Source organism: Chiloscyllium plagiosum, chromosome 7 (genome assembly GCF_004010195.1).
Source record: "Chiloscyllium plagiosum isolate BGI_BamShark_2017 chromosome 7, ASM401019v2, whole genome shotgun sequence".
NCBI lineage: Eukaryota > Metazoa > Chordata > Chondrichthyes > Orectolobiformes > Hemiscylliidae > Chiloscyllium > Chiloscyllium plagiosum.
The window spans coordinates 19,168,911-19,183,907 of NC_057716.1; the positions used below are offsets into that span (position 1 = coordinate 19,168,911).

The following is a 14,997-nucleotide window of genomic DNA, read 5'->3' on the forward strand; positions in this document are numbered from 1 at the left end:
AACACTACAGAGCGAGATGTCAGAAAATTTGAATTAACTGACCAGTGGTATGTCACAAGAATCAGTGTTGTACACTGCTTTTTGTCATTTATCATTATAAATTATTTGGATGTGAATTATAGGATGTACGGTTAGTAAGTTTGCAGATGACATTAAAATAGATGGTGTAGTTGACAGTGAAGATGATTATCTGAGTACAATGGGACCTTGATTAGAGGAGTGGCAGATGGAGTTTAAATAAATGTGAGGTGTTGCATTTTGATAAAGCAAACCAGGGCAAGACTAATATAGTTAATGTTAGGCCCTGTGTGTGTTGCCAAACAGAGAGATTGAAGGACGCAGTTCCTTGAAAATTGAGTCACCGGTAGACAGGGTAGTGAAGAAGGCATTTGGCATGCTTGCCTTCATTGATCAGAAAATAGATTGAAGGAATTGGGACATCATGTTGAGATTGTACAGGATATTAGTGAGGCCATTTTTGGAATACTGTGTACAATTCTGGTCATCCTTCGACAGGAAGGATGTTGTTAAATTTGAGGGGGTGCAGAAAAGACTTAAGGTCTGGAGTGTTTGAGTTATAAGAAGAGGCTGAATAGGCTGGGGCTTTCTTTTCCCTGGAGCATTGGAGGTTGGGGGCTGACCTTAGAGATTTATAAAATCATGAGGGGCATGGATAGGATGAATAGCCAAGGCCTTTTTTCTAGAGTGGGGGGGGGGGGGGGGGAGTCCAAAACTAGAGGGTATAGGTTTAAGGTGAGACTGGAATGACTTTAAAAATAACCTGAGGAGTAACTATTTCATGCAGAGGATGGTGTATATATGGAACAACCTGCCAGAGGAAGTGGTGAAGGTGGGTATATTGTAATATTTAAAAGACATCTGGATGGGTATATGAAAAAGAAGAGTTTTGAGGGACATGGGCCAAATGCTGGCTAATGGGACTAGGTCAGATTGGGATGGCTGGTCGGCACGAACATGTTGGACTGAAGGGTTTGTTTCTATGCTGTATGGCTGACTCTTCGCGAGTCTCTTTTTATATGGGTGGATCAGATGTGGTTTTCTTCATAAACACCTTTCATGTGCCCATTCACTCCATCCTTGTTTTATTGCATACCATTTCCTGAAAGGGAGCTGTAGTTTGGCAGCAAGTTTGACTGGTGGAAATTTTTTTTAAACTTGTGGGCAGGCATTTATTTAGACTTAGAGGTCTTATGAAAAGTCATCTAGACTCTAAACGTTAGCTTGCTCCTTCTCCATAGATGCTATCTGACTCCCTGTGATCTCCAGCATTTGTTGTTTTCAGTACAGATTCCAGCATCTGCAGTAATTTGCTCTCCCCTCTGAGGTTGATTGATCCTGTGGGTGTGGATGATGTGTATATAACACTTTCATAATGAACACGCGTTCACATTTATGTGCGCACATCCACAATCAGGAGCAGGAAACCAAGCTGACATTTCATTTTCCTTCAGCAAAGACTGGGATTCAAACCTGAAACTGTCTCATTTGTCTGACATAAAAAGGGATGCTTCCTTTATACACCAACTACTATCAATGTGCAATTTACTAGGTGAGGCAAGCAATATTAATCTTTGGAGAAAAGGAGGCCAATGATCTGAATTGGGAAAATCCAGCAGTTTTAAAAGTGACACAGAGATGATGTCATTGGACTAGTAATCTCAAGGTCAGAACAAATGCTTAGGTGACATTGGTTCGAATCCCAGCATAGCAAAATGGTAACATTTGAATTCAGTCAATAAATCTGCAATTAAAAGCTAACCTCATGGTGACCTTGAAACTCTTGTTGATTGTTGCAAAAACCTTATTAGGTTCACTAATATCCTTTAGGGAATAAAATCAACTATGTTTATCTCATTTCGCCTAAATTTGACTCCAGATCTACAACTATATGGTTGACTCTCAAATACCCTGTAGAATGGCCTAGTAAGGCATTCAGTTATATTTAATCACTACACGGTCTAAGTGAAACAGTAGGGAGAGAGAGAAAAAACGAGGGGCTCAGTGGTTAGAATTGCTACCTCAGCGCCAATGATCCAAGTTCAATTCCACCCTCAGGTGACTGTGTCTGTGTGGAGTTTGTATATTCTCCCCCTGTCTACGTGAGTTTCCATCAGGTGCTTGGTTTCCTCCCACAGTCCAAAGATGTGCAGGTTAAATGAATTGGCCAATGCTAAATTGCCCTATAGTGCCCAGGGATTAGCGATGGTAAATACGGGGTTATGGGGACAGGGTGAGGATCTAGGTTGGGTCTTCGGAGAATCAGTGCAGACCTGATTCCACACCATAGGGATTCTGTGATTCTACCTGGACCACTTTGTGTTAAATCTCAGCACTAGAAATGAAAACAATAAACCCAGACCTTGTAACCGTGTAATGATGCTTTATTAAAACGTGGGAATTTTCCTAATTTCCCATGCTTCCTAATTTTCCTGTACCCTTCAAGATTCTGGTCTGCAAACATGCTTCAGTAAAGGTTACCAGATCGTACTTATTAATTTATATTTATGCTTTGCATTTTTGGTTTGTTTTGAATGTACATGTATTGAGATAGAGTATTGGCCCATTTCTTAAAGTTTTTCTTAATGTTAGAGTCATAAAGTTTTTACAGCATGGAGAAAGACCCTTTGGCCATCTGTCCATCTTCAATGTTCATTCCCTTAATCACCAGTGCACATTATTGTTCTGTACCACCTGCAAGATGTATTGCAAGAACTCACCAAGATTCTTTAGATAGCACCTTTCAATCTTGTGACTCCATCACCTCAAGAGCAAGGACAGCAGATGCATGGAAATACCACCATCTGCAATATCCCCTCCAGGCCACACACCATCCTGACTGGAAACTGTCTCGTTGCACCTCCACTGTCACTGAGTTAATGATCCTGGAACTCCTTTCCTAACAGTACTGTAGGGGTATCTGCACCCAAAGGTGATTCAAAAAGGCAGGTCACCTTCACTTTATTCAGTGTAATTGACTCTGCATTAAGAAAAATTTAAGAAATGGGCAAATACTCTATCTCAATACATATACATTCAAAACAAAACAAAAGTGCATGTCTGGCCAAGAACACCATTACCCTGTAAATGAATAATTTTTAAAAAGCTGAAAGCATAGTACTGATCCTTACAATATTGTCCAGTCATATACAGGGAATTTCTTACAGTACCTTTGCATGCAGCTCACTTGCTGTCATTTCTGGTGACCTCCAAGGATAGATTCTCTGTCCCCTCCTCCTCATCTACGTTCTGCCTCTCGGTGGCATCGTCCAAGTGCACAATATCTGATTAATCATGTGAGTTATCAATGTCATGCTCTAACTCACCACCACCACCACCACCTGTTTTGACTCCCTGTCATGCGACTAAACTGATACTTAGTTAAGGTAATTGTTGCACATCCAATATTAAGTATTGGGAAAATTTTGGTAAACAAAGTCCATCACTAACACTGGACATTATCTCATGCTGAAGCAAACTCTTTACAATCTTGGTATCCATTTGACTTTGAGAAGATATGCCATATATTCTTCATTACCACATGCTGCTCACTTGCACCCATAAAATATTGCCTATCCCTATCCCTGCCACTGTCAGTTTGCTGGTGAAACTTTTAATCATGTCTTTTACTTCTAGACTCAACTTTTCCACCACCTTCTTGGCTGGTTTCCTGTCTTCCATCCTTCAAAATCTGTCTCGTAGGAATTTAAAATGGGCAATGTTGACACAATGTATGAAACAAATGTAAAGAAAGGAATGAAAGCACAGGCAGGAGTTGCTTGCTGACATTATATTTTGTGCTTCTGTACAGGACATTGGTTAGGCCACTATTGGAGTACTGCACTCAGTTCTGGTCTCCTCTATAGGAAGGATGTTGTGAAACTTGAAAGGGTTCAGAAAAGACTTAACAACAATGTTACCAGGGTTGGAGTGTTTGAGCTATAGGGAGAGACTGAATAGGCTGGAAAATATGTGGAGGGTGAGGGAGAATTTTTATAAAAAACCATGAGGGGCATAGATAGGGTGAATAGTCTCAGTCTTTTCCCCAGGGTAGGGGATTTCAAAACTAAAGGAAATAAGTTTCACGTGAGAGGGGAAAGACTTAACAGCGGCATGATGGCTCAGCAGTTAGCACTGCTGCCTCACAGCACCACGGACCCAGGTTCGATTCCAGCCTTGGGTGACTGTCTGTGTGGAGTTTGCACATTCTCCCCATGTCTGTATGGGTTTACTCCGGTTTCCTCCCACAATCCAAAGATGTGCAAGTCAGATGAATTGGCCATGCTAAATTGCCCATAGTGTTAGGTGCATTAGTCACGGGTAAATCTAGGGTAGGGGAATGGGTCTGGGTGGGTTACCCTTCAGAGGTTCAGTGTGGACTTGTTGGGCCAAAGGGCCTGTTTCCAAACTGTAGGGTATCTAATCTTAAAAGGGACCAAAGGGTGCAATTTTTTCACGCAGAGTGTGGTGCATGTGTGGAATGAACTGCCAGAGGAAGTGATGGAGGCAGGTATAATGACAACTACAATTACAGCATTTAAAAGGCATCTAGATGGGTATATGAATAGGAAGGGTTTAGAGGAATATGGGCCAAATGCTGGCAAATGGAACGAGATTACATTAGGATATCTATTCAGAATGGATATGTTGGACTAAAGTGTCTGTACATCTCTATAACTCTATGAATAAACATCTATAGTCAAATTTACCATGAGAAGCATTTGCTAATTCAGAGTTGTATGTTCCCATTTCCAGCCTGACCACACTGATTTTTATTAGGGGGAGTTTTTTGTACATAGATGCCAACCTTTGACAAATAATATTTTCCTATTTGTTTTTATTCCTGCAGCACCCTCAGATCCAGAAGAAATCTCAGTACATCAAATATCTCTGCTGTGATGATGTCAGAACTCTTCATCAGTGGGTGAATGGCATTCGCATTGCCAAGGTAATCAATCCTTGTTGATAGAGGCCATGCTTTATCATTGGGTATAGCGATAAGTTTAATCAGTCAGCATTGTGTGCTTTCCCTCAGAAAACTGGTGAATGGTGTTAATCTCAACTATGTGGGAAAATGGTCTTTTCCTGAGTTAATTTAGCTGGGGGATGGGAAACTGAATTGTAGCTCCAATGTACAGGAGGTTGAGAGGAGTGAGGTCATGAATAAGGTTTTAAGATTGCAAGAGTGTACCGGCAGGCGGGAAGGTGGTTTGAAGTGTGTCTACTTCAACGTCAGGAGCATCCGGAATAAGATGGGTGAACTTGCAGCATGGGTTGGTACCTGGGACTTCGATGTTGTGGCCATTTTGGAGACATCAATAGAGCAGGGACAGGAATGATTGCAGGTTCTAGCGTTTAGATTTTTCAGTAAGAACAGGGAAGGTGTTAAAACAGAGGTGGTGGGGGGGAGCGGTGTGGCATTGTTCATCAAGGGCTGTATTACTGTGGCAGAAAGGATGTTTGATGAGGACTCGTCTACTGAAGTTAGAAACAGGAAAAGAGAGATCATCCTGTTGGGAGTTTTCTATAGTTCTCCGAATAGTTCCAGAGAAATAGAGAAAAGGATTGCATAGATGATTCTGGATGGGAGCGAAAGTAACAGGATAGTTTTTATGGGGTCTTTAACTTTCCAAATATTGACTGGAAACACTATAGCTCAAGTACTTTAAAAGGGTCAGTTTTTGTCCAGTGTGTGCAGGAGGTTTCCTGACACAGTATGTGGTGAGGCCACATTGGATTTGGTACTGAGTAATGAACCAGGCCAGTTGTTAGATTTGAAGGTGGGTGAGCACTTTGATGATAGTGACCACAATTCGGTTAAGTTTAGTTTAGCAATGGAAAGAGAGGTATATAACGCAGTGCAAGAGTTATCACTGGGGGAATAGGCGATTATGATGTGATTAGGCAAGATTTAGGATGTGGAGGATGGGGAAAGAAACTGCAGGGCATGGGCACACTTGAAATATGGAGCTTGTTCAAGGAACAGCTACTGTGTGTCCTTGATAATTATGTACCTGTCAGGCAGAGAGGAAGTGGTCAAGCAAGGCAATTATGGTTTATAAAAGTTGAATTCCTTCTCAAGAGGAAAAAGGAGGCTTATGTAAAGATGAGACGTGAAGACTCAGGGCACTTGAGAGTTACAAGTTAGCCAGGAAGGACCTAAAGAGAGAACTAAGAAGAGCCAGAGGGGACATAAGAAGTCTTTGGCAGATAAGATCAAGGAAAACCCTAAAGCTTTCTATTGGTATGTCAGGAATAAAAGAATGTCAGGAGGACCAGTTCCACCACAGAATACACCAGGTGACCTCCTCCTTTAAAGACCAAAATTTCCCCTCCCATGTGATTGAAGATGCCTTCCAACGCATCTCATCCACGTTCCGCACCTCTGCCCTCAAACCCCACCCCTCCAACCGCAACAAGGACAGGACCCCCCTGACCCTCACCTTCCACCCAGCCAAACTCCACACAAATCACGTCATCGGCCGACATTTCCGCCATCTACAAATTCACCTCATCACCAGGGATATATTACCCTCCCCACACCTATCCACTTTCCGCAAAGACCCTTCCCTCCGTGACTAGTCAGGTCCACCCCCCACCAACAACTCGCCTTCACCTGCTGCCATTGCAGGAATTGTAAAAACCTGTGCCCCCCCCACCACCACCTCTGTCTAAGGCCCCAAAAGAGCCTTCCATATCCATCAGAGTTTCACCTGTACTTCCACATATGTCATTTACTGTATCCGTCGCTCCTGATGCGGTCCCCTCTACATTGGGAAGACTGGACGCTTACCTGCAGAGCACTTCAGAGAACATCTCTGGGTCATCCGTACCAATCAACCCCATCATCCCATAGCCGAACTCCCCCTCCCACTCTTCTGAAGACATAAATGTCTTGGGCCTCTTCCCTCGCCAGTCCCTCACCACCCGACACCTGGTTGAAGAACGTCTTATCTCCCGTTTCGGACCCTTCAACCTCATGGCATCAATGTGGACTTCACCAGTTTCCTTATTTCCCACCCCCCTGGACACCTCCTGATGAAGGGCTGTTGCCTGCAACGTCGATTTTCCTGCTCTTCGGATGCTGTCTGACCTGCTCTGCTTTTCTAGCACCACTCTAATCTTGACCCTAATCTACAACATCTGCAATACCTGCTTCCGCCTAGGTATAAAAGAATGGCTAGAGTAAGATTAGGGCCAATTAATGAGAGTAGTGGGAAGTTGTGCATGGAGTCCAAGGAGATAAAAGAGGCACTATGAATATTTTTCATCCGTATTCACACATGAAAAAGACAAATTTTGTTGGACAGGCTACTGGACTAAATGGGATTGAGGTTCATAAGGAGGGGGTGTTAGCAATTCTGGAAAGTGTGAAAGTAGATAAATCTCCTGGGCCGGATGGGATTTATCCTTGGATCATCTGGTAAGGTAGGGAGGAGATTGCAGAGTCTTTGGCTTTGATCTTTACGTCATCATTGTCGACAGGAATCGTGCCAGAAGACTGGAGAATAGCAAATGTTGTCTTCTTGATCAAGAAGGGGAGTAGAGACAACCTGGTAATTATAGACCATTGAGCCTTCCTTCAGTTGTGAGTGAAGCGTTGGAAAGGATTATAAGAGATAGTATTTGTAATCATCTAGAAAGAAATAATTTGATTAGGGATAGTCAACACAGTTTTGTGAAGGGTAAGTTATGTCTCACAAACTTTAATGAGTTCTTTGAGAAGGTGACCAAACAGGTGGATGAGGGTAAGGCATTGATATAGTGTATATGGATTTCGGTAAGGTGTTTGATAAGGTTCCCCATGGTAGGCTATTCCAGAAAATACGGAGGCATGGGATTGAGAATGATTTAGTGGTTTGAATCAGAAATTGGCTAGTTGTAAGAAGACAGAGATGGTGGTGTTTACTGGGAAATGTTCATCCTGAAGTTCAGTTACTAGTGGTGTACCACAAGGATCTGTTTTGGTGCCAGTGCTGTTGGTCATTTTTATAAATTACCTGGATGAGGCGGAGGAAGATGGGTTAGTAAATTTGTGGATGACACTAAGGTCGATGGGATTGTGGACAGCGCGGAAGGATGTTACGGAAGGACCTAGGTAAGCTGCAGAGTTGGGCTGAGAGGTGGCAAATTGAGTTTAATGCAGAAAAGCACTGCTGCCTCACAACGCCAGGGTTCGATTCCAGCCTCTGGCGACTGTCCGTCTGTGTGGAGTTTGCACATTCTCCCTGTGTCTGCATGGATTTCCTCTGGGTGCTCCGCTTTCCTCCCACAGTCCCAAGATGTGCAGGTTAGGTGAATTGGCCATGCTAAATTGCCCATAGTGTTAGGTGCAATAGTCAGAGGTACAGATGAGGAATGTGTCTGGGTGGGTTGCTCTTCGGAGGATCGGTATGGACTTGTTGGGCTGAAGGGCCTGTTTCCATACTGTAGGTAATCTAATCTCATCTAATCTAATCTAATCTAATCTAATCTAATCTAAAAAGTGTGAGGTGATTCACTTTGGAAGGAATAACAGGAATAGAGAGTACTGGGCTAGGGCCTGTTTCCATACTGTAGGTAATCTAATCTCATCTCATCTAATCTAATCTAATCTAATCTAAAAAGTGTGAGGTGATTCACTTTGGAAGGAATAACAGGAATAGAGAGTACTGGGCTAATGGTAAGATTCTTGGTAGTGTGGATGAGCAGAAAGATTTCAACGTCCAGGTGCATTAATCCCTGAAAGTTGCCACCCAGCTAGTAGGGTTGTTAAGAAGACATACAGTGTGTTAGGTATTATTGGTAGAGGGATTGAGTTTCGGAGCCACAAGGTCATGTTGCAGCTGTACAAAACTCTGGTGCAGCCGCATTTGGAGTATTGTGTATAGTTCTGGTCACCACATTATAGAAAGGATGTGGAAGCATTTGAAAGTGTGCAGAGGACATTTAGCAAGATGTTGCCTGGTATGGAGGGAAGATCTTATGAGGAAAAGCTGAAGGACTTGAGGCTGTTTTCATTAGAGAGAAGAAGGGTGAGAGGTGACTTAATAGATGCATACCAGATGTTCAGAGGGTTAGATAGGGTGAACAGTGAGAGCCTTTTTCCTCAGATGGTGATGGCTCATATGAGGTGAGATAGCTTTAAATTAAGGGGTGATAAATAAAGAACAGATGTCAGCGGTAGGTTCTTTACTCAGAGTAGTAAGGGCAACAGTAGTAGACTCGCCAACTTTTAAGGGCATTTAAATGGTCATTAGATAAACATATGGATGATAATGGAATAGTGTAGGTTAGATGAGCTTAGATTGGTTTCACAGATCGGCGCAACGTAGAGGGTCAAAGGGCCTGTAGTGCGCTGTCATGTTCTATGTTCTGTGAGCACTGTCTTTATTAGGCTTTAAATGTACAGCAAAAAAGTAAGAGCTGTCCAATTAATTCCTATTTTTCTCCCCATAGCCTTCAATATATTGAGAATCCCTGGGTCTCCCTGGTTCAGTACCTCTTTTAAAATTGTACCATTTATTTGATATTACTACTTCTTGCAAAATAGATCACTATAAACAGCTGTGTTAAAAGTGAAATGTCACGTGTTTGTCTGCTTCACCAGCCTATGTTCTAAAGCCTTCTATCATCGTCCTCACTTCACTACATTTTCATATCTTGTGTCAATTGAAAACTTTGAAATTGTGCCTTCATGTACAGGTGAATAACATATAAAGAAAGAGTTGCTCTATACAAACATCAGACACACCACTATATACCCTGCAAGTATGAAAAATGTTGTGGTTCCGTTCGCCGAGCTGGGAATTTGTGTTGCAGACGTTTCGTCCCCTGTCTAGGTGACATCCTCAGTGCTTGGGAGCCTCCTATGAGGCGCTTCTGTGATCTTTCCTCTGGCATTTATAGTGGTTTGAATCTGCCGCTTCTGGCTGTCAGTTCCAGCTGTCCGCTGCAGAGGCTGGTATATTGGGTCCAGGTCGATGTGCTTGTTGATTTGAATCAGTGGTTGAGTGCCATGCCTCTGGGAATTCCCTGGCTGTTCTCTGTTTGACTTGTCCTATAATAGTAGTGTTGTCCCAGTCAAATTCCTGTTGCTTGTCATCTGCGTGTGTGGCTACTAAGGATAGCTGGTTGTGTCGTTTCGTGGCTAGTTGGTGTTCATGGATACGGATCGTTAGCTGTCTTCCTGTTTGTCCTATGTAGTGTTTTGTGCAGTCCTTGCATGGAATTTTGTATACAACGTTGGTTTTGCTCATGCTGGGTATCGGGTCCTTTGTCCTGGTGAGTTGTTGTCTGAGAGTGGCTGTTGGTTTGTGTGCTGTTATGAGTCCTAGTGGTCGTAGTAGTCTGGTTGTCAGTTCAGAAATGTCCTTGATGTATGGTAAAGTGGCTAGTCCTTTGGGTTGTGGCATGTCCCCATTCCGTTGTCTTTCCAACACACACAAAAGAAGCTACAAATCTTCGCACAAATTTTCAAGTATGAAAAATAACTGTTGGCCAATCCTATCTTCCGTCTCTTGGTAGGTTTGTATTCAGGCTGCCACTTCCCCTTTAACCGTTTGGGTTCAATTTTGTAACCAGTTTATGTTTAGGTGTTAACAAACCCTTTTTAAAAGTTTATGTGCATAATGTGAACAGCACAACTAAGTTTATTTTCCTTACAAAGTTAGGATACATCCCAACTGAATGAGATGAGTTAACTTATTTGAATATTGCACACTGTGGTACTGTCCTCTTATCTGAAGCCAGATGCAAAGTACATATTTATTATTGCCTTAGCAATGCCTTCCATCAGTACAAGAAGTCTCCCCACCCCCCTCAACCTTGAACTACTTGTCCATTAAGACAGTAATATGCCCTGTTATGCTACCTGGTAATCTTTTTGCATACACTATCTTGGCCCCTTCTTTCTTTTTTCCAATTGTTTCACTTTTTATTTACATATATCTCTATTGTATTTGAAACACGAAATTTGTCATTCTTTCTCCATTATGGAATGTTTCTATTCTGCACCAGAGCCATATTCCGCTTCAAGAACTTCCATTGCTAATGTATTGTTTCACATCTCACTCTTTTGTTTCAAAAGCACTTGGGCCACGTCCCCTTTTAACTCCCTGATCCTAGCATTCTGTGCAGTCGAATATTTGGTACATTGAGAATTGTCTTCAGTGGAATTTTTCCCAGAGTGTATTCACTTTAAATAAGCTCCCTTTCCTCAATGGCCTAGCTAAGAAGGAGTTGTCTACTATTCACTACAGCAAACCTATCTACAATGGTCAGTATATACATTAGGATTAAATAGGCCCATATGCTATAGGATTGGTCTGTTAGGTAACCTGGTAAATAGGGCCCAAGTCATTTGTACATCTTACCAACTTGATGCTTAACAACAGTGTATCAAAACCATTTAGTATAAAGGCTGCCCTGGTCAGATAGTTTCTTGCTGTATATTATGCAAGATCATGAATGCAAAAAAGCCCTCACTCCTGGTCCTGAAAAGTACGCAGTCATCTCACCTTATCCTTCCTGATTAATGTATCTGAAATATTTGAGCAGTAAGTGAATCTAGTTGTTTCATGCTGCCACAGTATAGCAGCAACATGAGTTGTGCTCCCCACAAACGGGGTCCTACCAACAAGCCAAAAGATATTCTATCACACAAATGATTAACGTGGTAAATGCTGGTGAGATGTCAAGTATGTAGGCCATACACCCCAATGTGGCAGATCATATCAAACAGCATTTCCCTTTGTCTGTTTGCAACAAAAAAGATACTCCCCATATCTACCTAGACCGCACTTGCAAAAAGCACATCAGCATGTCCAACATTAGATGTGATTCTGAAATTAGACAATTGTTGGATAATCCAGAGTGCATGAAGAAATATACTGGCAAACAGTTTAGGAATGCCAGTCAATTTTCAGGGTGGTCACTTGTGTGTATTAGAAGCATATTTATAATGCAAAGGGCTTTGTTCTTTTAGACAGTAATAACCTGAATATGACTGCTCTTGTTTCAACTCAATAAAATGGGTGACACCCATTTGCTGTTGCATTTCTTAGGTAAGACTTGAGCAATCAGTCAACTTGTGTGGTTTAAAATTTAAACAAAGCCTAGCTGTTAACCATCAAACATCGTTAAGTGGTGTTACTCATGGCAACACCTTTACCAACTGGAGTCCACTTGCCAATCAGTCAACTCTTTTGTCTTGTGCAATATAAATTCTGCTTTCTCCCCCCTGAATTGGTATTCCTGAAAATTGTTCTGATGAATGCAAATCCAGTAACTTCAACAAACTGTCTTTTATCAGCAATATGCAAGTTCAGTACTGCCAAATAAGTGTATTCATTTTTCCTGATATCTTTTGAATATTAGTGAGTTTTGAGAAGATTTGTAGCTCTAGTTGAGGTTCTGGATGTCTTGGGTTTCTTTGGATTGGTGATGTCATTTCCTGTTCTTTTTCTCGGTGGTGGAAACTTGGACCCCAAACATATAAATAGAAAGCAGGAAACATCAGAAGTGCTTCGTCTGGAGGCTCACTAAAGAGGTTACCTAGTATAGTGATGAAACATCTAAAAATGAACCTTCCAGCTCAGCGAGCAAACCTACATCCAGATCCTTTGAATATCAATAGATTTTTGAATACTATATTGGATGTACTGAGTGTTTCCAAATTTATAGATTTCTGGGGTAGAGAATTCCAAAGATTCAGCTTTAGTTTGAACTGTTTTTCCTCCTCTCTGGCCTAAATAACTAATCCTTTTATTACGTAAGAAATAGGAGCAGGAGTAGACTGTGGCCTGTCAATTGAGACTGATTTTCTTCCAGCAGCTTCAGCTAGAGGAAACCTTTCTCTCCAGATTTACCCTCCATAAGTCCTTAGGAGCAATGTGTTTCAATAAGGACACCTCTCATTCTTCTAAGCTTCAGGGAGTATCAGCATAGTCTTACACAATCTTTCTTCACTGAACAATAAACTCATCCCAGTGAATCTTTGCTTACCTAAAGGAAGTGCAACATATCCCAAACAATTTCAGTGATCATTTTCGCTTAAAATTATGTGAGTTACCACTGTTATAATGGTCTTTATTTCTTCTCAAAATATATAGAAATGATAATCAAATAATCCCGTTTTTATCTTTGTTAACCAGTACGGGAAACAACTATATGACAACTACCAGGATGCTGTGAAACGAGCTGAAGCAGCATATGAATGGTCATCCCTGTCCAGTGCCAGTATGAAATCTGGGTCTAGTTCTTCCAGTTTGCCAGGTAAACTAACCTTTTTTATTGTTGTGTGTGGTGCTGGAAAAGATCAGGCAGCATCCGAGGAGCAGGTAAAAAGACGTTTTGGGTAAAACCCTTCTTTTTCTTTTGTCCAATTTTGTTTTTCATCGTACCCATTACCCCGTTTCAAAATAATTGAATTCCTAATGAGGGCGTGGACATGTATAAAGCAGTTGACATCCAGGATCCTATTCACACTCAAATGTAAGCATAACAGCATCAGAAAATTCCAGCATTCGTGGCACTACAGGTGCTGTCTTACTACCCTGTATTATATGAGTAGAAGAATTGAAGGAGCTAAAAATTGAATCCTAATAAAGGCAGAACAAGTTTGTTTAAAGCATGTTGAACATATACCCACTCAAGAGCTGCAGATACTAATCAAAAATGTGTCACTTTTTTAAAAAATTCATTCAGGAGACTTGCTTTGCAGGCTGTGCCAGCATTTATTGCTGATCACTAATTAAACCTGGCAACAGATTTCTGGTTGGTTTATGGGTTGTGACTATCTTTCCCTAAAGCCTGAAGAAAATCAGTTTATTTCCCTCCCTAGTAATCTGTTGCCTCTAACTAGTAACTAAGAGATGTTGCTGTTAGTATACCCAGTGCTTGTGCCTCCACTGAAGAAGAACCTGGAGAAGAGGGATTGAAGAACAGAAAATTCTGGCAAACAAAAGGATCATCTCTGTGAACCCTATAGACTGAAGCTATTGAACTTAGAGTCATAGCGATGTACAGCACAGAAACCAGACCTCCGGTTTCCTCCCGCAGTCCAAAGATGTGCAGGGTCAGGTGAATTGGCCATACTAAATTGCCCGTAGTGTTAGGTAAGGGGTAAATGTAGGGGTATGGGTGGGTTTCGCTTCGGCGGGTCGGTGTGGACTTGTTGGGCCGAAGGGCCTGTTTGTTCACTGTAATGTAATGTAATCTAATCTAATCTGTACAGCTGCAGCAAGACCTCCCAACTCCTATATTCAATGCTCTGACCAGTAAAGGAAAGCATACCAACCACCTTCACTATCCTATCTACCGGTGACTCCACTTTCAAGCAACTCCAAGGATGCTTCATTCAGCAACACTTCCTAGGACCGTACCATTAAGTGTATAAGTCCTACTCTGATTTGCCTTCCCAAAATGCAGCACCTCACATTTATCTAAATTGAACTCCATCTGCCAAGATCCTGTTGTACTCGAGGTAACCTTTTTCTCTGTCTACTACACCTCCAATTTTGGTGTCCTCTGCAAACGTACTAACTACAGGGGAACCTCAATTATCCGAATACCAATTATCCAAAAATCTGATTATCCGAGGGAGATCTCGAGGTCCCAACAGAAACATTACATCAAAGATGTGTGTCCAACACTGATCGTGTCTTTTGTTTACACTGATTTAAAAGTGCTGCCGAGAATAGTCCTGGACTGATGAGAGCGCAGGCACTGTCTCTAAAGGACTGACCTTCCACCTTCTCTCTCTCCCCCTCCTCAGCACTTTCCCTGGAGTTCTACACAGACGCGTACCCTAAACCCCCCCTTCCCCAAATAATCTCTCTAACATTGTCCCGTACAGGGCAAAGGTGGAACCTGTCAAAAATTTGTCTTTCTGTGTGCGCTATTTGGAGACTCACCAAAAGGCAATAGCAGCAGCAGTCTTGGTGGTGTCCAGTCCAGCTGCCCTGGAGAGGGGGTGGGGGTGGACGGAAGTCACGGGGG

At 42.1% G+C, this 14,997-nt stretch overlaps 1 protein-coding gene and 1 long non-coding RNA gene across 8 annotated transcripts in view; one reads left to right on the plus strand and one right to left on the minus strand.

Moving 5' to 3' along the window:
• raph1a (Ras association (RalGDS/AF-6) and pleckstrin homology domains 1a) overlaps positions 1 to 14,997 on the plus strand; it is a 176,300-nt gene that overhangs the window by 141,628 nt on the left and 19,675 nt on the right. For all 6 annotated transcript variants that reach the window (XM_043693158.1, XM_043693154.1, XM_043693155.1 and 3 more), the window contains 2 exons: positions 4,868 to 4,966; positions 13,152 to 13,272. In XM_043693158.1, coding sequence (XP_043549093.1) covers positions 4,868 to 4,966; positions 13,152 to 13,272 — 220 coding nt within the window. The remainder of the gene's footprint in view (positions 1 to 4,867; positions 4,967 to 13,151; positions 13,273 to 14,997) is intronic.
• The window catches only part of LOC122551378, a 105,736-nt gene that overhangs the window by 59,291 nt on the left and 31,448 nt on the right, over positions 1 to 14,997 (minus strand). The gene's annotated exons all lie outside the window — the stretch shown is intronic.